General features: G+C 45.7%; 1 protein-coding gene across 1 annotated transcript in view; it reads right to left on the reverse strand.

The window, feature by feature from the left end:
• LOC147729973 (uncharacterized) overlaps window positions 1–22,552 on the reverse strand; it is a 1,004,770-nt gene that overhangs the window by 34,807 nt on the left and 947,411 nt on the right. Inside the window, exon 28 of the mRNA XM_086954938.1 lies at window positions 3,017–3,169. Within this exon, the coding sequence (XP_086811064.1) occupies window positions 3,017–3,169 (153 nt within the window). The remainder of the gene's footprint in view (window positions 1–3,016; window positions 3,170–22,552) is intronic.

The raw sequence follows: 22,552 nt of genomic DNA on the forward strand, positions 1-22,552 counted from the left end.
TTTTGCAGTGGGTATTCGCCCTTGGCCCACAAATTGTCTTGGATGTTTGAGTTTGAACCCTGCATCACTATTTGATCCCTTATAAACTCGTTGTGGAGTGCACTAAAGCGACAATTTATTGCAACGATTTTGAACGCAGACACGTAATCATCTATGGATTCTTCTTCTCCTTGCTTCCTATGGAAGAATTTATAACGATCTACTCCAACGCAAACTGTTGGTTTGTAATATGTGTTGAGATCATCTATAGCGTTAGTAAACATATCACCTTCATTTTCTGCTCTAATCTTCTTATTAATTGCATTGTATACCTTTATTCCTCCTGCTCCTAAGCAATGCATGAGCATTTTGTATTTTTTTTCTGCCTTGACTTCTTCATCTTCTTCTAATGTAGAGATGTAATTGAGGAAATACTCCCTCCATTCTTCCCACTTAAGTGCATGCCCACCCCCAGCACGTAGGAATGTTTCAGGTGGGGAAAGGTTCCATACACAACCTGAAGCCATGTTAACGGTATTTCCAATATGTATTTATATGTCTAAAATAAACTCCTTTGTTATTAGAAGGCGGAAAGTGGCTGAAAGGGTTTATGCAAAAGTGTAGATGTGTTATACTACTTGACAACTTACCAGGGGTTAATTATCAAAGGGAGTATTACAGTTCAAATGCTTTTCACTTCCCCCTTATTGTTTTTATACAAGTGTCCTTTAAATTTTACACATGTATTCTTAATGCCCTGTTACTTTATGGTATTTAACTTGCTAAACGATTATTGCCTTACTGTTTTATTCTCAGGTTGTCCCAATGCGCGGTTGTCCCTGGAAGGTTGTTCCGATGTTTGGTTTCGCTAGCGGTGAGTGCGAGTTAATTTGTTGAAAATTCAAAATGGTGCGACTTCGTGATCACGTAAACTAGACCGCTGACTTCAGTTTTTTCTTTGTTATATTCCAAGATGGCCGCATAGGTCGTCGATGTAGATTGACGCGATGACATTGGGAACAACTGTAGTTACCGCAGATGATTGCCGCTGAGTTTGACAGTTGGCATTGGCAGTTGAGTTCCGTTTTGTACATTATGTGAATCTGCTTGACAAGGGGTGGAAAGCTTAGTTTCAATGTTCATGTACCTTCATTTTTTTCTTAGTTTCCACGCATTGTCGCACAAAGGTTTTTCTCGCTGGTATATTGTAGAAGATTTAGATACACTTTGTAGAAGTTTATGGTACACCTCCTGCTTTTTATTTACTATATTTTTTGCCTTGTTAACTTCAGCGCAGCAATGTTCCACAGTCTTCATTACTTTTTTATTCCTTATAGTATTTTTGTGCTCCTGACTCCGTCTATAAATTTTTCGAATATCTTGCACATGAGTGATGTTCTTCTGTTTATTTTATAAAAGATTTCTGACCTTGTATTTCTTTTTTTTTCCTGTGAAGAATGTTCCTCTTGCTGCCGGAGTACTTCGTTTTCCTCGTTAACATTTTAATTGTTCTATATTCTTTTCTTGAATTGTCAAGACCGACTGCTTTTGTTTAAAGTTTTTTTTTCAATTCCGTGGGTTCTGTGTTGGCGCTCGTCGCCACTTTATGAAGAACTCCAAACGCAGATATCAAGTTGAAGAGTTCTTTAATTAAATTCACCAACACTAGCTTCTACATAGATCGGAGTGTACACACTTCCAGTCAGTTCGGTGATCAGCTGTCAACTGTCATCGTGACCGTTTACAGCTGGTGACCTCACCGGTGGTATGGTGTCTGCTCAGGGACACTACGAAGCATGTACTGAAACGGTGTCCTAGGAGGGACATACACATACAGTCATAACAGAGAGAAAGAAGAGAAAAGGGACAAGAGTGGGGAGACAGGAGAGGTAACATTGAGAGAAGGAGGAGAAAGATTGAAAACGAATGCAAGAGGTGGTACAAAAGAGAAGAGAGAGAAAAGATAGGAGGAAAGGATTGAAAGGAGCACAACTAATGAGAGGGTAGAAGAGGGGGAAATATAAAAAGGAGAGAGAGGATGGACGTTTGAGTTTGGGATGAGGGTGAGGTAAAAGAAGAGGTCTGCCCGCACATGAAATAAATAAAACGCGAAACCACTGTAAATATGTCAAGTTTCATGGCGAGACCCGCATACATTCCTCGTTAGGCACTCTAGGCCTGTGCCCGAGGGGCCGCTAGAGTCCCAAGAGAAAGCAAGGTCTACCAGGGGATGTGCAGTCTTCTAGAACCCGAGTCCAAGGTCTGGGCTTCCTTAAGGCCCCGGTCCCTAGCCTGAATCTGGCCCGGATGGAGGACGGAATCACTGGGTGAGTCAGAGCGTCTTGGAAGCAGTGGGTGAGAAGGTTGGGCAACTTGCTTACCGGGGTGGGGTCTCTCTCCCTGTTCCCCAGCCAAAATCAGACCGAAAATCCGAAAACCCACAGGCCAATATCACTTACTGACTGTGCATTAATGATACTTCTTTTTAATTTATCCTTTCCCTCTCCTTGCCCCCCACTTTATTCAGCCGCCACCTTTCCTGTTACTTGTCCCCCATTTAACCACATCTCATTTCCCCATCCTTCCCTTCCCCTCACTACCCTGATCACCTCCCCACAATTCAACATCCAGTAATGTATTTTCTCTTTGATGCTCATATTATGTTAATGGCCCTCAATCTATGGCTTAGCCCTTCCGGTCTGCTTTTTGTTTACCTTTGTAAAACTGCTCCTCATTCCCCCCTCATCCCAGGGTAAATTACCCTGTTCCGTACCATTTTGTGGTGTTGTACTGACTGTTTTGGTTTTACCCTTATGCTCTTCTCTTTTGTATATTGCTTGTGCCCTTCCTTTTTTACCTAAATCAAGTTATTTTGTAGTTCACTGTTTATGCGTTACCCTGAACATTTGTTTATATTTTCTGTATTGCTCCTGCAAAGCGCTCTAATACCCACGGGTCTAGACAGCGCTATATAAAACCTTTCAAATAAATAAATAAATGCATGTTATCATAAGAACCCACCTCACCCCCGACTCACCGGCAGAGGGTAGCACTCGTCATCAAGGTAGTGGGCATCCCAGAGCTCGACCTTGAGGCTGGCAAAGGTGTTGAAAAACTGTAGTTTCTTTTTCTTTATTCCCTCAGCGATAACTTCTGTCAGAGGCCGCGAAGTAACAGCCTGCAAAAATTCCTGCAAAAAGATACATTTTATGGTCATGGTGGCTAAATGGTAGCTAGATTAAGAACAAGCATTTGCAATGCAATAGGTCTCGCATTAGGAAAGTTTGAGCTATTAGTATTGTAAATGACAAATATTTTATTCATGTGTTGGTTTTGAAAATAGCGAAATTAATAGCTTTGTCATTTACAATGCCAATAGTTTTAACTTTCGCAAATGTGACACCTATAGCATTTGCAATGCAATATGTGTTGTATGTACGTGACATAGATGTATTGATATTACAAATAACAATGGCTTTTAATTTTTTTTAAATAATTAATACTTAAATAAAAGTTATTGTAATTTATAATGACAATAGCTTGAACATTTGTAAATAACTTTTGTGAAGATTATGTTCAGTGTATCATAGAATAGTGATGACACCAGACCTGTCCAACGTGCCTCTGCAGCATTTGAAGGGCCAAAAGGGACATAGATGACTGTCAGGAGGGTACACGTAAATACTACAATACCGAAAAAAGGCAAGCCTTATCGTGTGTACCAACAGCCAGACAGCACAGCATAAACACCAAGACTCAAAATGGGCGTAATTAGTGGGAGCGGTATTTATTTATACAAGGCAGGCGTCCATGTGTTTCCCCCTCCACGGCTGGAGACTGGAGTATCGATTAGAGGGGTTCAATTCCAGCAGCAGTTGGCCAATCACCCGGGCTGGTCTGGCTCAGAGGCCCAGAAATAGAGACCAGCTATGCCTGCCCTTTACAGCCTTGAGTAAAATGCTCACGTGGAACAGGGCTGTGTGCCGTAGATGGTGGAGGGCGAAGGGCAAGGTAGGTAGGTGTGTACACAGAAATGCCAAGTACACAGAAAGGAGAAGTTCGCAAGCCTTTGGTATACAGCACAGCTGAGAAGACGAGCAGGGAGGGGCGAAAGGAGGAAACGAGGGGTGTGTGGAGGTTCCTGGCATTGATGAGGCTCTTCTGAAACTGCCCCCCTCCCCACCCCCTTCAAGGGTGCACAGCGCTATGAAGTTGTCATGCTTAGGGTCACATGGAGCGACGCTAGCAGTAATGCTATACATAAGAGCCAACAGATCACCTCGCCATCCCACCCCTATCGACACACTTCTTAAGCGTGAATTCCCAAAAACCAACACAAAGCTTACCAGTGGCTGAACGGGTCTCCATTATCGGCGCCTTGGATCAGGGCCAGACGGTAATGAGTGCACGCTCTGGCCTAGGCTCGGGTTTTATTTCATTTTTCTACATACTGATTTTGCATTTCTCACAGATGGATCGCATATTGGACCTACACTGGCAGCAAAAAATAACACCTTTCACAAGGCCTCAGGCTAAACCAAAGTAAAAGCTTCTCTGCTCAACGTCCAGTCTGTTGTTTTTGAGGGGAGGGAGGACGCACGCAGGCACGCATACACGCGCTCTCTCTCCAGTCCGATCTCCTGATTTCATTTAAGCGAAATAACAAAATACGAAAATTAAATCTTGGTCGTGCCTTTTAGCACTGTTCTGCGTGACCGAGTTAATAGCTGTGTATGTAGACAAAATTTCATTTGAAACAAGCACTAAGGGGTGTAAAAAATCCCATGGGAGGCAGGCGCCGCCGCGCTGCCCGCAGCGACCCGGAAGCTCTTGGCCGGCCGGCCAATCCGCTCGCGGCCGACCGGAAGTCCCGCCTCCTGAGGTCCGCGAGCTGCCGGCGCATGGAGCGCCTTGCCATCCGAGGTAGCCCGGGTCCCCAGGAGGGGGCCTGGGAGAAGGAGGAGTGTGGCGCCTGTTGCGGGGCTCCTCTGACCTGAGGGAGCCCCGATTTACATGAGGAGACGCGCCGCGAGGAGCCCCGCCGGAAGAGCGCAGTTGGTGAGTGGGGCCCAGGGCTGAAGCGAAGTCCGTGCGTGCCTGTGTGTATGCCTGTGGGGGAGGGGAGAGGAGGGGAGAGAAGGGGGGGGAGGGAGGGGAGTGTGTGCGCACGTGTGTGCGCGAGGGAATGTGTGTGCGCATGCGTGACTGTGTGTGATTGAGAGAGAATGCGAGGTGGGGGATAGTGTGCCTGTATGTGTGCTTGTATGTGTGCCGTATGCCTGCGTGTGCATGCGCGCGCCTGTGTGTGTGTGCGTGCATGCATGCAGAGGGGTGGGGGCTGCCTGTGTGTGTGTGAGCAAGGGCTTTGCACCTCGCATGCGCAGCTACCAGACGCTCGCTCCCGAGGTGAAATCTGACCTCGTCAAAGCGCGCGTCTGGTAGCTGTCCACATTCCTAAATACGGGCCACAATAGGTCTGAAGCAGACACCTTCAATGCTCACGCATTGAGGGTAGGTCTGCTCGACCTAAAAAAACACGCAGTTCGCCTTTTCTATTTAAATGTTATGGTATCACCAGAGGAAGACATTATTCTTCTCTTTTCCCACTTTTTTAAAAGAAGGCAGAATACAATAGTTCCCAAGATCCTCCTTCAAAAAAACAATGATCGAATGTGAACCCTACAATCCGTGCAAATCAAGAGCTAGCAGTACTCGTGAGTTTCCTTTCCAGCGAGTTATTAGTCCTCTTCTCTTGCTTCTGCTCACCTGATGTGTACTGTTTAGTTATTTTTTCTTATAACAATAATAATTTTGCGTATTATAACTATTTCTTTATAGTGTTCTCTGCACTGTATTGTTATGGTCCGGCTTGACATAGAAGCTGTCGCCAGACAATTATGTGAGAATCACCAGAGGAGGGGCTTTGGCTCCTGATGTGAGCCAGGAGTACGTTTTGATTGGGTAGAAGTTGTGTGCTTGCCCTCCACCCTCTTGGGCTATTTGTGTTTATTTGTTTATGACATTGTGAATAGATTAAATTGTCTCAGGAAACTAGAGATTATTTATGGTGTTTTTCTCTGCCAGTAGCACAGATTGGATGAAAACTGTCATTAACCTACTTGGAATTTTAGGCCTGGCTTCCCAGTGCAACTGCCAGCTGACCTTTTAACCTGCACCAATATTATTGTACAGTTCTCCGCTTCCACACAAATACATATCCATTACCCATGTTATCTACAACTTCACGTTACCATAAAACATTCCTTTAAAGGCAGACCTATTGGCATTGCCAATGCTTGTTTTCAGAATGTTATATATTTTTCCATGTCTTTATACATATTTTGTCAGGGTTCTCCTGCGAGGTGTTCCTAGATTCAGTGGGGCCTAAGCGGCAGGCTCATGGGTGCAGCAGGACCATAGCTATCAATTGCGCAGCAGGTGCAGTGGCACCAAGGCCCATGAGTAAGAAGGATGCAATGGAGGCTAACTCGTGAGCAAAGGGCGATTTTTCTTGCTTACAATTGGGCACATTGCGCTCTTACTATGCCACGGGTGTGCAGGCCAGCATGGGGAAAAGAGAGGATGAAGGGTTAACCTGTTTAAAATAGTAAGGGTAATGTCGTTGGGTTTTGCACATTTGTTCTTGTCCTTCTCCTCAATAAAATCATGGTTATTGTGTGTCATACTTCAGCGCGAGCAGGCAATACGCATGCTGACTAGGCCTACATTTGACCCAACAATTATCCCCGTCACAGTCAGTGTCTCAATCCCCTCAACGCCAGCCAATCTTAACTATGCCATAATGATAGAGTGGAAGCACAGATTCCATTGGCTGCTTCCAGATAACTCAGTGAGCTGAAAGACTGCTGTTGCAATGTCTGCTTGCCTATTAAGAGGTTGAGTGCTAATAAGCCCAACTATTTCGGAGGTCTTTAAATTGAATGAGTACCATTATATTTCATGATGAGAAATGTGCAAATAAAAATAGCTGTTCGAGGACCCTGGAGCAATGTCCCGGGGAGCCATTAGGGAACCTTCTAAGCAAATTTGGAATCCTCTACCATCTCTACGCGGATGACACCCAAATCTACCTCAAGGTGTCTTCCCCTCATGATCTCTCACTACTCAGCTCTACTCTCAACACTATTCACAACTGGATGCTAGTTCACCAACTCATTCTCAATCCCTCTAAACCCGAATTCCTCCTCATATCTAGCTCTCTCTCTCCGCCTCCTGTTCAAGCCTGAATGGATCAATCAAATCTACTCAACAGTAAACCCATCATTGTGGACTGCGCTAAATCCTTAGGTGTCATACTTGACAAAAGACTCAACTTAATCTCACACATCAACTCCATGGCCAAGAGCGCACGTTATCAACTGCGACTCTTATGGGGGATTCGTCGGTTCTTCCCGGAGAATGACCTAAAAACATTGGTCCAATCGCTAGTTCTCTCTAGACTAGACTATTGTAATTCTCTTCTGACTGGCCTTCCCAAATCTCACCTCTCCCCCCTCAAATCCGTCCTCCATTCAGCAGCTCGCTTCATTTCAGGGTCCAAACGAAGAGACCATATCACTCCAATCCTTTCTTCTCTCCGATGGCTTCCCATCGAGGCTAGAGCTACCTACAAAACAGCGTGCATCACCCACAAAGCTTTGCACTCTTCTTCCCCTCGCTATCTGGCGAATAAACTCAAACTGTCTGGAGGCTCAAGACCTTCTCGGAATGCGGAAAAGTTCCTTCTTGAACCCCCCTCCTTCAAAAGAGAAAAACTGTTGGCACCATCGTTCTCAGGTAATGCGGTGAGAACCTGGAACTCGCTTCCTCCTTCGCTCCGTGCTATCACCTCCATCCAGATCTTCAAAGCAGACCTCAAATCCCTTTTATTCCAAATGTATGTAAATGTATAGGCATTTATATAGCGCACTACTTACCCGTAGGGTCCCAAGGCGCTTCGACCGCTGCGAAACCCTTCCTGGCTTCCCTGAGAGATGGTCCCTTAATGGGTATCTCCAGGGTGAGACCAGGCATCCCCGGCGGTCTGGTGGGGCCGTTAGTGAGGATGAGGCAAGCTAATGCCCAGAGTTGCCGAGTGTGATCGCTGATCAGAGAGGGCACCGAGGCGAGAGAATTATCGAGTCCGCTGACCCTGGTCCAGAAACCTGCCACGCCGGGAATCGAACCCTGGTCCCGGGCCGTCCTCTGCTCTCGGGTCTGCCGCCTCTAACCAGTGAGCCACACTACCACACTTTCAGAACTAATTCCCTCCTTCTCAGACCCTGCCAGGAAGTTCTTTAGTCTTTGTAAATTTGTCACATATATTTATATTTTTGCTGTACATCCTGTGCTTGCTGTGTTTGAGATTGTTTTCCTTTTGCCTGCGTTGTTTTGATTCTATGGCCTGCTATTGTTCGCCAGGAAGTTCTTTAGTCATTGTAAAATTTGTCATATTTATTCTTACTTTTGCTTGTACAGTCTGTTCATGCAAATTTTGTTTGTTCTATTCCTGCAACAGTTCTCTCATGTAACGTAACTGGTTCTATTGTACAGTGCTCTGACACCTTCGAGTAAAGTCAGCGCTTTATAAAAATGCATGAAATAAAAAAAAAAAATTAAACGGAGTCAGGCCTGTGCAGCCAGAAGGCCTGGAGAGCGACGTTGATGTGAGTGGAGTTGAGTAATCCGAGAGCCTCGGATCGGAGAGAGAGGCCCAGACGTGAAGCAGGAGAGACCCGCAGTGCAGGAATCGAGACCGGACTCCCGTCATAAAACATCGCTTGGGCCTGGCAGGAGCGTGGAAGACTCCAACAGACGGAGCAGGGCCCGGGCGCAACCATCGGAAGAGACGTGCCTGCACCAGGGCCTGTGAGCTTGGTTAGCGCTACCCGCAAGGGTGGCGGCAGACTCCGAGCAGCCTGCAATGACTGCGGGGTGTGGCAGCCATAGTGTCCGGATAGCCTGAGAGGACTAATTGAAAGCGACGCCCAAAGGCCCAGTCTAACTAGGGTGAGAGGAGCCCTGGAGCCGAAAAAATAAAGCAGGGAAAACAGTACACTTGGAGTAAGTCCCCATTCTGGACCGGGAGCTGCCCTAAAATATAGAAACGTGCCCGGGTGGCTAACAATGGGCATATGAAACTGCGGCAGACTCATTCTTTGGCCATGCATGCCAGGGGCAAGTCAAAGACAAAGTGAGCCCAGGACTTGAGTGAGACGACGGAAGGAGGGCCCGAACCCACCAGAAAATCTGGGCAGAACTGACGCGGAGAGGGTTGCCCACCCTAAATGATTTGATTTGATTTTGATTCGGGATTTATAAAGCACGCAATTGCCCATGGGCGTCTTGGCGCTATGTGACATAATAGACCAGTTAGCTTCTATTTGAGGTTAAAAACTTGCAGAGAACAACCAAGTTTTTATCTCTTTTCTAAAAGAGAGCAAAGAGGGGCTATTTTTGATTGACATTGGGAGCAAGTTCCAAATCCTGGCTGCATGCAGTCTGAAACTTCTCCCACCCCATCAAACCTGATTAAATCTAGGTACCTGAACCATTTTTTAATGGCTGGATCTCAAGGATCTGGAGGGCTCGTACCATTTCAAATCACTTTTCAGGAACTGACAGCCAGTTCCATGGAGGGCCTTGTATGTCAGACAGAGGGATTTGAATTTAAGTCTTTTGCCAATTGGCAGCCAGTGAAGACCTATTAGTCTCAACACTACTGGTTCAAATTTTGGAATCTCTAACACCAGCCTAGCTGCTGCATTTTGTAGACGTTGTAATGTTGCTAGCTGCGTGGCCTGAATCCCCGCAAAAAGTGTGTTTCCAAAGTCCAACCACTGTCTTGCGCAAATCTTTTGGAATGAAAGGTAAGAGTTTTCTAATCATTTTAAGAATGTACCAGATGGAGGAGGCTAACTTGTTTGTTTGTGCCTCATATGTGAGCTTGTCGTCCAGGAGGTCTCCCAGATTTCTGACTTTGTTAATTGGGGAGGGACGTTGGCCCAAGCTATCCGGCCACCATTCCTGAGACTAGGCTTGCATGTCTGTCCCCATCAGCATGACTTGACTCACTTTTATCTCCAGTTAGATTCAAGCAGTTGCCCTGCATCCATTGAAAAATGTGTTCCATGCATTTCTTAAATTTCTCGTCTGTCTCTTTAATGTTATTAGTGATAGACACCACGATTTGTGTGTCGTCGGCGTAAGAGACTGGGGTAAAGCCGTTATCCCTTATTATTGACGCCAGGGGTGCCACATATAGGTTGAATAGAGTGGGACTTGGTGACGACCCCTGTGGAACACCTCACAGGGCGCTGAAAGGTTTGGATTTTGCCTCTCCCTGCTCCACCGTGAAAGTCCTATTTGACAGGTAGGAGGCTATTAGAGTTTGAGCTGACTCATGCACTCCTGCATCTCTGAGGCGGAAGAGTAGGATATCGTGGTTTACCTTGTCAAAGGCCGCCGAGAGATCTAATAAAATCAAGGCGGCCTTTCCCCCGGCAACCAGTATGTACCTAAGTTCCTCTGTGGCCGTCAACAGGGCTGTTTCAGTTCCATGCCCTTCTCGAAAACCGAATTGTGAGTGGTCTAGCGTATTAGTCTCATTGAGAAATTGGGACAGCTGCCTGTTCAATAGTTTCTCCAAAACTTTAGCCGGAAAGGGTATTCTTGCTATGGGTCTATAATTGCCCGGTTCTTGTGGGTCTAGAGTGGATTTCTTTAGAAGTGGGAGTACTGATGCTGTAATCCAAGTCTCCAGGAAGTGGTTAGTTTTAATTATTTCTTTGAAAAGAATGCTAATTGTTCACTCAATAGTTCGGGGAAAAGGTGCATTATCTTGGGTGGACATGGATCGGTGGTGCCTCCTGACTTTGTTTGCCTAACAACCTGAAGAATCTGATCGGTGGAAGGAGGGTGAAATTGGAAGGGGTGTCCGATTGTCGGTGATATAAGGAGGTCATTCATTTCCCTATTTGGTAAATTTCATGTACGATTAGCTGTACTTTTGAAAGACTCATAAACACTACCTACTTTGTCTACGAAGAACTGCAAAACTTGGTGCTGATTTCAGCAGGCGCAGAGTTGTCATTTTTTGTTAATTTCTTTTGACTATGGTAAAGAGTTCTCTGCTCAAGTTTTTTGCTTCCTCTATTTTTCGTGTGAAGTATTTCCTTTTTTCTGCTAATATCAATTTCTGGTCGTCCAGATAGAAACAGGCCAGATCGCCCGGCTGTGTGCTGTGAGGGGAATGATGATCTACTCCCCCCTCTGAGAGCGAAACACATTGGAAGTGCTGCCACTAACCAGTCATAACTGTGCGGATGAGACTATGAGATCAAGGGGGGGGGGGCTCTCCAATATTCTGCCCCCACTTCATCGACCAGAGAGCAAATTTCACAGAAGTCTAATGGCTGGACCGGAGTACTGTGATACGTGCAGGGTAGTTGCAGCTCATAACAGAGATAGACTCCGCCATGACAAAACCGAAGGGTGCTCCACCCTTGGTGTAATCCAACAAGCTGGATAAGTATTGAGTCCTGCAACAAGCAGCGTCAGAAGACGGAACAATTGGTGATAAGGAAGCGACTGTGGAACCCTCCCTGGGAGTAATTATGATGCCATTCAAGTTCTTGTTACGACTCTAGAGGCAAAGATAGATAAGGTCATGATTGAGATGAATCTAATGAGAGGGATATGCATAAGACCTCGGAGCGAGTCACCACGGCTGAAACAAACATTGTGGAGCTACACTCTACAGTACACAAACTGGAAGAAAGAGTACAACACCTGACACATCAACACAAGCAAAGGGCAATTAAGTTGGAGGATCAGGATGGGAGGGCCTGCCGCAATAATAGCAGAGTAGTTGGGGTCCCAGAGGGGGCGGCGGTCACGAGCATGAATCTGTTCCTAGAGGACATTATTTTGAACCATCTTAAGCCAAAAAGACTCTCAACCTTCTTTACAGTGGAAAGAGCACACAGGGCTGCCGTTCCTTCGCAAAAGCGGGGGCCCCACCTCGAACAATTATAGCCAGAATTATAAACTATAGGGCTCAAGATGCTATTTTACAGGTGGCCAGGATGCATAGAGATTTCCTCTATAAGAATTCGGTTCTACGATTCTTTCCAGACTTTACCCTGAGGGTGCAGCAGGAGTGACGAACCTTCAATGGGGTGAAGTACTCTCTGAGGGAGAAAGGAATAAAATACACGAAGCTCTTTTGAGCAAAACTTAGAGTAGTTGACAATGACAAATCCTGGTATTCGGAGGTTCAGCAATGGCTAGAGGAGAGGCGCCCTCAGAAATGCAACCAATGACAAGAGGGGGACTGGCGGGGAAGCAGGAACCGCAATCTGGAGTTCCCGAAATTGACAAGCAGAGGACAAGAGGTAGGAGACATGGTCCAGAGGCTCGCTCTCGAGGAGTCCTAGAGTTGGAGCAGCGAACCCTGAAAAATAACAACTCTTCCTTTCTCCAAGGGATCGAACATACGGTGGACGAAGCATTACAGGTATAGGTCAAGACTTGTGGGATGGGAGTCAAGGTCTGAAGCCATGGACAATCAGGTAATGACACACGGCCACAATGGGGCACTGCATTGGACTAAGCAACACAGCAGCACTCTAAACTTTGGGGCTGAATGGGACCCCGCGGGGATGCTAAGTGTTGGTGACCATCAGCACTACATCAGTTCACTGTTCCTTTTGGGCGACAGACGCTTTGCTAGTTGGGGATGTGGGAAGTTGTAGACTTATCTGGCAGGGTAGCAGGGAGGCGGAGTTGTTCTGGGGGGTTTTCCTTATCTCTTTTATAGTTAGGTTACAAATGCTTCAGAAACAAGGATATGTCAACAGGGGGTTGTGACCCGAGAACTTCAGATGTATACTGATCCTCCGGGGAGAGGTAGGGATTGACTGGCGGGGGGTGGAAGGGAGGGAACGAATACATACGTTTTCCAGATGGATGAGCGACAAACTAGAAAGCTGAAAATACTCTCTTGGAATGTGAATGTCTGGGAGACAAGATAAAACGTACTATGGTATTACAATATCTACATAGGCACCCACCAGACATAGTGCTCTTACTAGAGATGTACCTCAAAGGTAATAATTACTTAGCTCTGAATCGATTTGGGTATACCATTCTAAACACTTCTGATACTCGCTGGATTTACAACGGGATTTAGGGCGGTGCTGCTATACTCATTAAAAATTTGGTTCCACTAGTAGTGAATCACAAATGGTGCGATCACATGGGACAGTACACTGCCCAGTCAGGGACGTGGGAGGGACAAGTTTTGAACATTTGCTCGGGATATATACCCCCTCATTTACACAGGACCACGTAAACTAATACTTGAGTTGCCCCGGGGCACCCTGATTCTGGGTGGAGACATGGACGACATGATGGCCCAGACATAGACAGGGACAAAACCCCCTCTAGAGTGGGGGGACCCCGAGCGCTGAGCACCTTTGCAACCACACCGGGATTGGTGGATCTTTGAAGACTAGTGTAAAGCTATTGAGAGAATAACGTATATACAGATGTATGTTTTCTTTTGAGCAAGATGTGAAATAGGATTACTAGGAAATTGACAGAAACTTGTTCAGGTGAATAAGTCATCTTTGCCTCATCTACTGTACATGACCAAAACGTAATACATTAAAAAAAAAATATGACATTAGTAATTCATTCTGATGACAGGCAGCTCTTACATTATGGGCCTGATTCCGATCTGGGTCAGAAAGCTCTCCGACCGAGCCGGATCCGGAGTGATTTCCGACCGAGCCGGACTCCTGCAGTCCGACCAAGAGAGTACGATGCGGCCGCATGCTGCCGGACTCGGTTCGGCCGGACTCCCATAGAAGTCAATGGGAGCCGGTCGTACGACGCATACATGGGCTCCCATTGACTGAATGGGTACAGCTCGCACAAAGGCATCGGTGCCATCCGCACCGTACATGCCTGTGTTGGGGAGACCCTTGTGTCCGAGTCGTAAGGCTTCGGGTGACAGGGGGTCCAACACGGACCTCCAAAGGCAATGTCCCGGATGTTTTGCGAGCCGGAAACTTCGGATCAAACCGGCTGTCCGACACGTGCATCGAACTGGCTCGGTCGTAAATCGCGTCCATTGTACGGCACGGTTTGCTTACGGACGAGACGTACGGAGCGGTTCGGACCCGGAAACGATTCGGTCTGTGATTTTCGTGTTGCTCGCATCGTACTTGCTCGCTTGTACAGCTGTACGAGTCGAGCGGAAAAGACGCGTACAACTCGTACTTTTTTCGGTCGGATCGCTTTCGGTGCACTTCCGAACGAGATCAGAGTCGGGCCCTAAGTGTAGAAAATATTGTAGCTCCTTCTAACATAGAGACCATGTTAATAATTTTTGAGAAGGGGTGGTTATCAATTAGAATATTAACATTCCTTATTCAAAACTCCACAAATATACACATTTGTACCCATTTTCTTAGCTAAAACAATAGGTGATGCCCATTCAAAGGGTTCTACTTCCTTAATTATCTCATGTGCGACCATCTTTTCCAACATGAATTGTGAATCCTTCCTCACACTAATGAGTACTCACCTTATTTTCGTTTGCACAGGTTTGGAATCAATTTTCAAATATATTGTGACAACATTATCTTGTGGATTTCTTACATTGCTTATTTTTTTACTAAAATCTCCAGGGAAAGATTTGACAGTCTTAGAGGTAGTCTTGTTTAGTCACAGACACAATATTCATACTCTAAAATACATTCTACTTTTTGTGCTATATAAACTTTAATCCAACTTCGTTGTCCTTTGAAGGCAACATCTGGGACAAAATACCCTATAAAATCAATCATATGGCCAGCAAACGAGACATCATTCTTATCTGGGTTTTGCAAACCCTCAACCTACTCACCCAAAACACATTAAAATAGTTAGTTATAATGGCATAGGGTGAGTTCAAATCTGCCATCACTCAATATTCAGTACCCTTGGGTTGAATGGAAAAATTGAGTGGACCTGAATCAATGCCTTTGCACAAAACTATATATTTCCCTTTCACACCAGTTGTAATTCAAATCAGAAGACATGTTTGAAAGGCGAGAACGTGTTTCCTCGACTGAGGAATGTTCTTGCCTATCTTACCAAATTCTGTCACTTGACTGCAGAACTGCTGTTTTCTCCTCGTCCTAATTCTTTTCCTGAACTATTAGAAGTGGTACTTCTCATTGATCATCGGTTGGAGGAACAGAAATGTACAAGAAGAAGATCCTGGAGTATATGTTTTTTATCCTTACATGGAACGTTTGTGCATACATCCAAGTATTTCTTGCCCGAAGGTACCCTCAGCCAAAAAGAGCACAGGCAAAACATGGCAATAATCGGTGCTGTGTCTGAAGCAGAACAATCCTATAGAAGGAAAGTAGACCAGTGTTTGTACTGTGGAGATCCAGCTAAACTGGTTTGTGAATTCTCCAGTGTGTCCTAAAGTCCTTGGGAAACACAATGGCCCATTATTTTTAAGGGAGGAAGGATCAAGTAGACTGGCTCTCCTTTTGAACTACTCAAGCATTACACCAAGAGCATACATATTAATCCTTCAAATTTCTCTTGGAGCCATTATAAATATGAGATCAAGGTATTTCTCTTATTAGGCTGTGGAGCTTTTGGAATCGATAATCATGACACACAGGCTCATAACACCATAAACCTAGGAGCCAAAAGAAGGTACCAGAAACTGTGCATTCTGTCAATGGAACTCGTAGTTTCTCATCCTGTCAAGGAGAAGACCAGGTCTATTTTACTTTGGTTTACAGAGCACAAGGAAAAGCTGATTGCATCTCCCAATTATGCAGTGATGGCTTGCCCTGCCTTATAAGACATCATCTATATATAAACTTGAACACCTTTACCATTTCCTTGCCATCTCAATTATGTGAAAAGCATTATTATTTCCTGTGGAGGTTAATTGTGCCCTGCAAAGGATAATTCTGCTAGACGATCTTCTATTCTCACCACTGCAAATGTAACTTCTATTCCAGTGTGCTATCAAGAATACCGTAATGGGAGAATTTGGCGGTGCTCTACGTATTGGACTGCAAGCAGTAATTCCCTGCGAATGGTGCGATCACATGGGACAGTACACTGCCCAGTCAGGGACGTGGGAGGGACAAGTTTTGAACATTTGCTCGGGATATATACCCCCTCATTTACACAGGACCACGTAAACTAATACTTGAGTTGCCCCGGGGCACCCTGATTCTGGGTGGAGACATGGACGACATGATGGCCCAGACATAGACAGGGACAAAACCCCCTCTAGAGTGGGGGGACCCCGAGCGCTGAGCACCTTTGCAACCACACCGGGATTGGTGGATCTTTGAAGACTAGTGTAAAGCTATTGAGAGAATAACGTATATACAGATGTATGTTTTCTTTTGAGCAAGATGTGAAATAGGATTACTAGGAAATTGACAGAAACTTGTTCAGGTGAATAAGTCATCTTTGCCTCATCTACTGTACATGACCAAAACGTAATACATTAAAAAAAAAATATGACATTAGTAATTCATTCTGATGACAGGCAGCTCTTACATTATGGGCCTGATTCCGATCTGGGTCAGAAAGCTCTCCGACCGAGCCGGATCCGGAGTGATTTCCGACCGAGCCGGACTCTTGCAGTCCGACCAAGAGAGTACGATGCGGCCGCATGCTGCCGGACTCGGTTCGGCCGGACTCCCATAGAAGTCAATGGGAGCCGGTCGTACGACGCATACATGGGCTCCCATTGACTGAATGGGTACAGCTCGCACAAAGGCATCGGTGCCATCCGCACCGTACATGCCTGTGTTGGGGAGACCCTTGTGTCCGAGTCGTAAGGCTTCGGGTGACAGGGGGTCCAACACGGACCTCCAAAGGCAATGTCCCGGATGTTTTGCGAGCCGGAAACTTCGGATCAAACCGGCTGTCCGACACGTGCATCGAACTGGCTCGGTCGTAAATCGCGTCCATTGTACGGCACGGTTTGCTTACGGACGAGACGTACGGAGCGGTTCGGACCCGGAAACGATTCGGTCTGTGATTTTCGTGTTGCTCGCATCGTACTTGCTCGCTTGTACAGCTGTACGAGTCGAGCGGAAAAGACGCGTACAACTCGTACTTTTTTCGGTCGGATCGCTTTCGGTGCACTTCCGAACGAGATCAGAGTCGGGCCCTAAGTGTAGAAAATATTGTAGCTCCTTCTAACATAGAGACCATGTTAATAATTTTTGAGAAGGGGTGGTTATCAATTAGAATATTAACATTCCTTATTCAAAACTCCACAAATATACACATTTGTACCCATTTTCTTAGCTAAAACAATAGGTGATGCCCATTCAAAGGGTTCTACTTCCTTAATTATCTCATGTGCGACCATCTTTTCCAACATGAATTGTGAATCCTTCCTCACACTAATGAGTACTCACCTTATTTTCTTTTGCACAGGTTTGGAATCAATTTTCAAATATATTGTGACAACATTATCTTGTGGATTTCTTACATTGCTTATTTTTTTACTAAAATCTCCAGGGAAAGATTTGACAGTCTTAGAGGTAGTCTTGTTTAGTCACAGACACAATATTCATACTCTAAAATACATTCTACTTTTTGTGCTATATAAACTTTAATCCAACTTCGTTGTCCTTTGAAGGCAACATCTGGGACAAAATACCCTATAAAATCAATCATATGGCCAGCAAACGAGACATCATTCTTATCTGGGTTTTGCAAACCCTCAACCTACTCACCCAAAACACATTAAAATAGTTAGTTATAATGGCATAGGGTGAGTTCAAATCTGCCATCACTCAATATTCAGTACCCTTGGGTTGAATGGAAAAATTGAGTGGACCTGAATCAATGCCTTTGCACAAAACTATATATTTCCCTTTCACACCAGTTGTAATTCAAATCAGAAGACATGTTTGAAAGGCGAGAACGTGTTTCCTCGACTGAGGAATGTTCTTGCCTATCTTACCAAATTCTGTCACTTGACTGCAGAACTGCTGTGTTCTCCTCGTCCTAATTCTTTTCCTGAACTATTAGAAGTGGTACTTCTCATTGATCATCGGTTGGAGGAACAGAAATGTACAAGAAGAAGATCCTGGAGTATATGTTTTTTATCCTTACATGGAACGTTTGTGCATACATCCAAGTATTTCTTGCCCGAAGGTACCCTCAGCCAAAAAGAGCACAGGCAAAACATGGCAATAATCGGTGCTGTGTCTGAAGCAGAACAATCCTATAGAAGGAAAGTAGACCAGTGTTTGTACTGTGGAGATCCAGCTAAACTGGTTTGTGAATTCTCCAGTGTGTCCTAAAGTCCTTGGGAAACACAATGGCCCATTATTTTTAAGGGAGGAAGGATCAAGTAGACTGGCTCTCCTTTTGAACTACTCAAGCATTACACCAAGAGCATACATATTAATCCTTCAAATTTCTCTTGGAGCCATTATAAATATGAGATCAAGGTATTTCTCTTATTAGGCTGTGGAGCTTTTGGAATCGATAATCATGACACACAGGCTCATAACACCATAAACCTAGGAGCCAAAAGAAGGTACCAGAAACTGTGCATTCTGTCAATGGAACTCGTAGTTTCTCATCCTGTCAAGGAGAAGACCAGGTCTATTTTACTTTGGTTTACAGAGCACAAGGAAAAGCTGATTGCATCTCCCAATTATGCAGTGATGGCTTGCCCTGCCTTATAAGACATCATCTATATATAAACTTGAACACCTTTACCATTTCCTTGCCATCTCAATTATGTGAAAAGCATTATTATTTCCTGTGGAGGTTAATTGTGCCCTGCAAAGGATAATTCTGCTAGACGATCTTCTATTCTCACCACTGCAAATGTAACTTCTATTCCAGTGTGCTATCAAGAATACCGTAATGGGAGAATTTGGCGGTGCTCTACGTATTGGACTGCAAGCAGTAATTCCCTTTTTTTGTTGAAAATCTGTTTATTGTTTTCATTCACAACGTTGGCAATATAATCAGGTTGAACAGCATCATTTGTTATATTAGTCACATAGCACAACCCTCTCCCTATATTTCCCACTCCAGTATACATTCGGTCGAGTGCAGTCACCACAACGTACCAGTTTGCAATACCACAACGCTGATTTACATCAGTCCTCATCATCAGAACTTTCGTCTTCCCACTCTGGCGGCGGCTCATAAATATCCCCCCTATAGTTGTTCCATGGACCCCATATTTTGTTCCATTTCCGGGGGCATTTCTGATTTATGAACACAGTTTTTTTCGGCCAGCATAGGCGTATCCATGTCGTTACACGAGCTTGCCAGTGATGGCCCCTCCACCGCACCCCATTTCTACTCTATGTTACGCTTAGCTAACATTATGCCCATCGTTGCCCATGTTTGCGCAGGGCGCGTTAAGTCACTGGGCTCCCACACATTCAGTAGACACCTGCGTGGTTCAGGTACCAGCAATGTCCCCACTGTTTGCGACACTGTTCTCAAAATCATTTTCCAATAGTCGGTTATCTTAGGGCAGTCCCACAATGTATGAAAGAAGGTGCCCTCCTCCCCACGCCCTCTCAGACAATATGGATACTGCGCTGTTCATTTTATATAAATTATGCCTGGTATGGTATGTGCGGTGTAGTATTTTGAGCTGCACCAGCCGAAGGCGCAAGGGTATGCCCACCTCTTTGGTAGAGGATAATGCCTCCTGCCACTCTGTATCGTCCAACTCCCCCACGTCCGCAACCCACCACTCTCGGAGAGTGACTGTCGGGTCCCGCAAGTTACGATTTGTGAAGGATGTGGCCCGCTTTTGCATGTATTCCGTAAGAAGCCTGTCCTCTAACGGTGATGCCTCCGGGACATCTGTGTCCGGGGGCAGCAACTTTAATAGTGCGTGTTTGATCTGTGCGTAATGAAAAGCCTCAGAAGGCGCAAGGTCATATTGCTGTCTGAGTTGTGTAAATGGGATTACTGTCCCTTTGTCCTATAGGTCGCCCACCGTCGATATGCCTATGTTGTCCCATTGGTCAAAGCCCTTGCTGTTTCTCAGGTGCCCCAGTCGCTTAGTATCCCAAAGTGGGGTGAGCCGCGTAATGACTCCCTTCCATCCCAGCCTGAGTCTGTGCTGTGTGCCATATCATGACTGTGTGTTTTGTGGGACCAATTAGCTTCTTCAGCTGGCCTTTATTGAAAATAGCCGCCAGCACATTCCCGGTGCCTAGCGGGAACCTATATGGCTGATACGCTGGGTTGCCCTGTGAGGAGTGTATCCATTGGTTGAAAACTTTAAGATGTGCCACCCAGTAATACAATTGGACATTAGGGAGCGCCACTCCACCATCATACCACCCTCTGTGCAGCTTCGCCTGTGCAATTCTTGCTGGCTTATTGCCCCATAGCAGCATGGATACCTGAGCCGCTATTTGTTTGTAGTATTTCAGGGGCACTGGATGTGGTGTGTTCTCAAGGGCAAACAATTTTAAACAAAGCCGCTATCTCTAGTAATGTGAAGGGGAGCGATTCCCAATGTGTCACGTCTCTTTTCAAACGCTCCAGTGGGGGCGCCAAATTTTTGGAATAGAATTCTGTAGGATGAGGCGTGACATGGATGCCGAGATATTTAAACGAGTCCTGCGCTACAAGAAGTGGGCAATCTACTGGAAGTTGTGGGACGGAGCCATGCAGTACATACAGAGTGGATTTGGACCAGTTAATGGTGTATCCTGATACTTTCCGAAACCATCACATATCGTAAGGAGGATCTGCAAAGATTGCTCAGGGTTGGTCAAATACACCAAAATGTCATCGGCGTAGAGTGAGATACGGTCTTTCCACCCATCCGCCCATTGAATGCCTCTCAGACGCGGTTCTCCCCTAATCCAAGCCGCCAGGGGCTCTAGTGCTAGAGCAAAAAGAATCGGTGAGAGTGGGCATCCTTGACGTGTTCTTCCTTCTAGTGGTATGTTACCCGAAAGATGACCATTGGCCGTCACACATGCCAGGGGTCTGGTATATAAGAGGCGGATCCATGCACAGAACTTAGGTCCAAAGCCCAGATGGTGAAGGACTGCGAAGAGGAAATTCCATTCAACCATATCGAAGGCCATCTTTGCATCTAAGGATATCACCACTGCCGGTTCTTGCAGGGCTGGGATCCTAGCCAACACCCCATGCAGACGCCTGATGTTTAGGGCGGTGTTTCTGTTCAGCATAAAGCCGGATTGATGCGAGTGAATTAAATGCGGGAGGTGGGGTGTTAGCCTGTTGGACAATAACTTAGCGAGAATCTTAACCTCTGCATTGAGTAGTGAGATTGGGCGGTAGGAAGTGCATTCAGTTGGAGGTTTCCCAGGTTTTGGGATCGCCACCATCGTGGCTAATCGCTGGTCGGGGCAATTCTCCTCTGTCTAGGCTGTCTATGTACATTCGCAAAAGGTGTGGGGTAAGAATGTCTGCCATTTGTTTATATAACTCAATTGGGACCCCATTCAGTCCCATTGCTTTGCCCGACTGCAGTGATTGCATCGCAGTGTGCAATTCCTCCTCTGTGAGGTCGACCTCCCAGTACTAGAAACGCCCCCAGACAGGTCAGGAAATGGAACACCATAAATGGTGAAACGCTAGATGACGTATTAAAAAACTCCTTGAGACCCCTCTCTGACAATTGTGGAGGAAGCAGCCACCGCCTACACAAACTGGCTAGAAAGTGCCTGCCTACTTCTGGCTCCCCCCAAAATTACTTACTCCACACGGGCATATCCTGCCGCCCCTTGGTTTTCTGAACAAATCAGGGACTACAAAACACGGTGTAAAAAAATTGAGAGAATTTGGCGGACTAACTACAGTGAGACAGATAAAAAAATTCTCAATACAGAGCAAAGAGCCTACAAAGAAAGAATTTTACAGGCAAAAAGGGCCTTCCTCACGAAACGGATTAAAGAAGCCAGCAACACCCCAAAGGAATTATTCCAAACAGTTTCATCCCTGGCAGCCACTAAAACCATTGAAATACCCCCCAGTCTTCCACTCTGTGAGAATCTCGCCACCTTTTTCTGGGAAAAAGTGGAAAATATCTTTTTTTCCCTAGACAGTCTAGTTAGGACCCCTCCTGCTAGCGCTGGTCGGGAATCAGACAATAATCAGGAAAAGCTCCTACATTTCCTGCCATCAGTGAAAAGGAAGTAAGGAACAGGCTACTGAAGACAAAATCAGGCTCCCCACACGACCCATGCCCAACTGCAATAGCCAAACTAGCTCCCGCCATCATTGCAACCGGACTTACTCCCCTTCTCAACCAGATGTTGGATAAAGGGGAATATCCCGCAAAATGGAAACGAGCCTCCATCCTGCCGCTCCTAAAAAAACTCAACCTGGACATTGTCGAGATGAACAACTACCGGCCGATTGCACGATTACCCCTCCCTGCCAAAATCATGGAAGGCAACTTAAATGCGCAGCTAAGTGCCTTTTTGAAGACAGGAGAACATCTTGATCCTTCTCAACATGATTTTCGTGCGGAACACAGCCCGGAATCCGCCCT

The sequence above is a fragment of the Lissotriton vulgaris genome, chromosome 2_1, assembly GCF_964263255.1.
Source record: "Lissotriton vulgaris chromosome 2_1, aLisVul1.2, whole genome shotgun sequence".
Classification (NCBI taxonomy): domain Eukaryota; kingdom Metazoa; phylum Chordata; class Amphibia; order Caudata; family Salamandridae; genus Lissotriton; species Lissotriton vulgaris.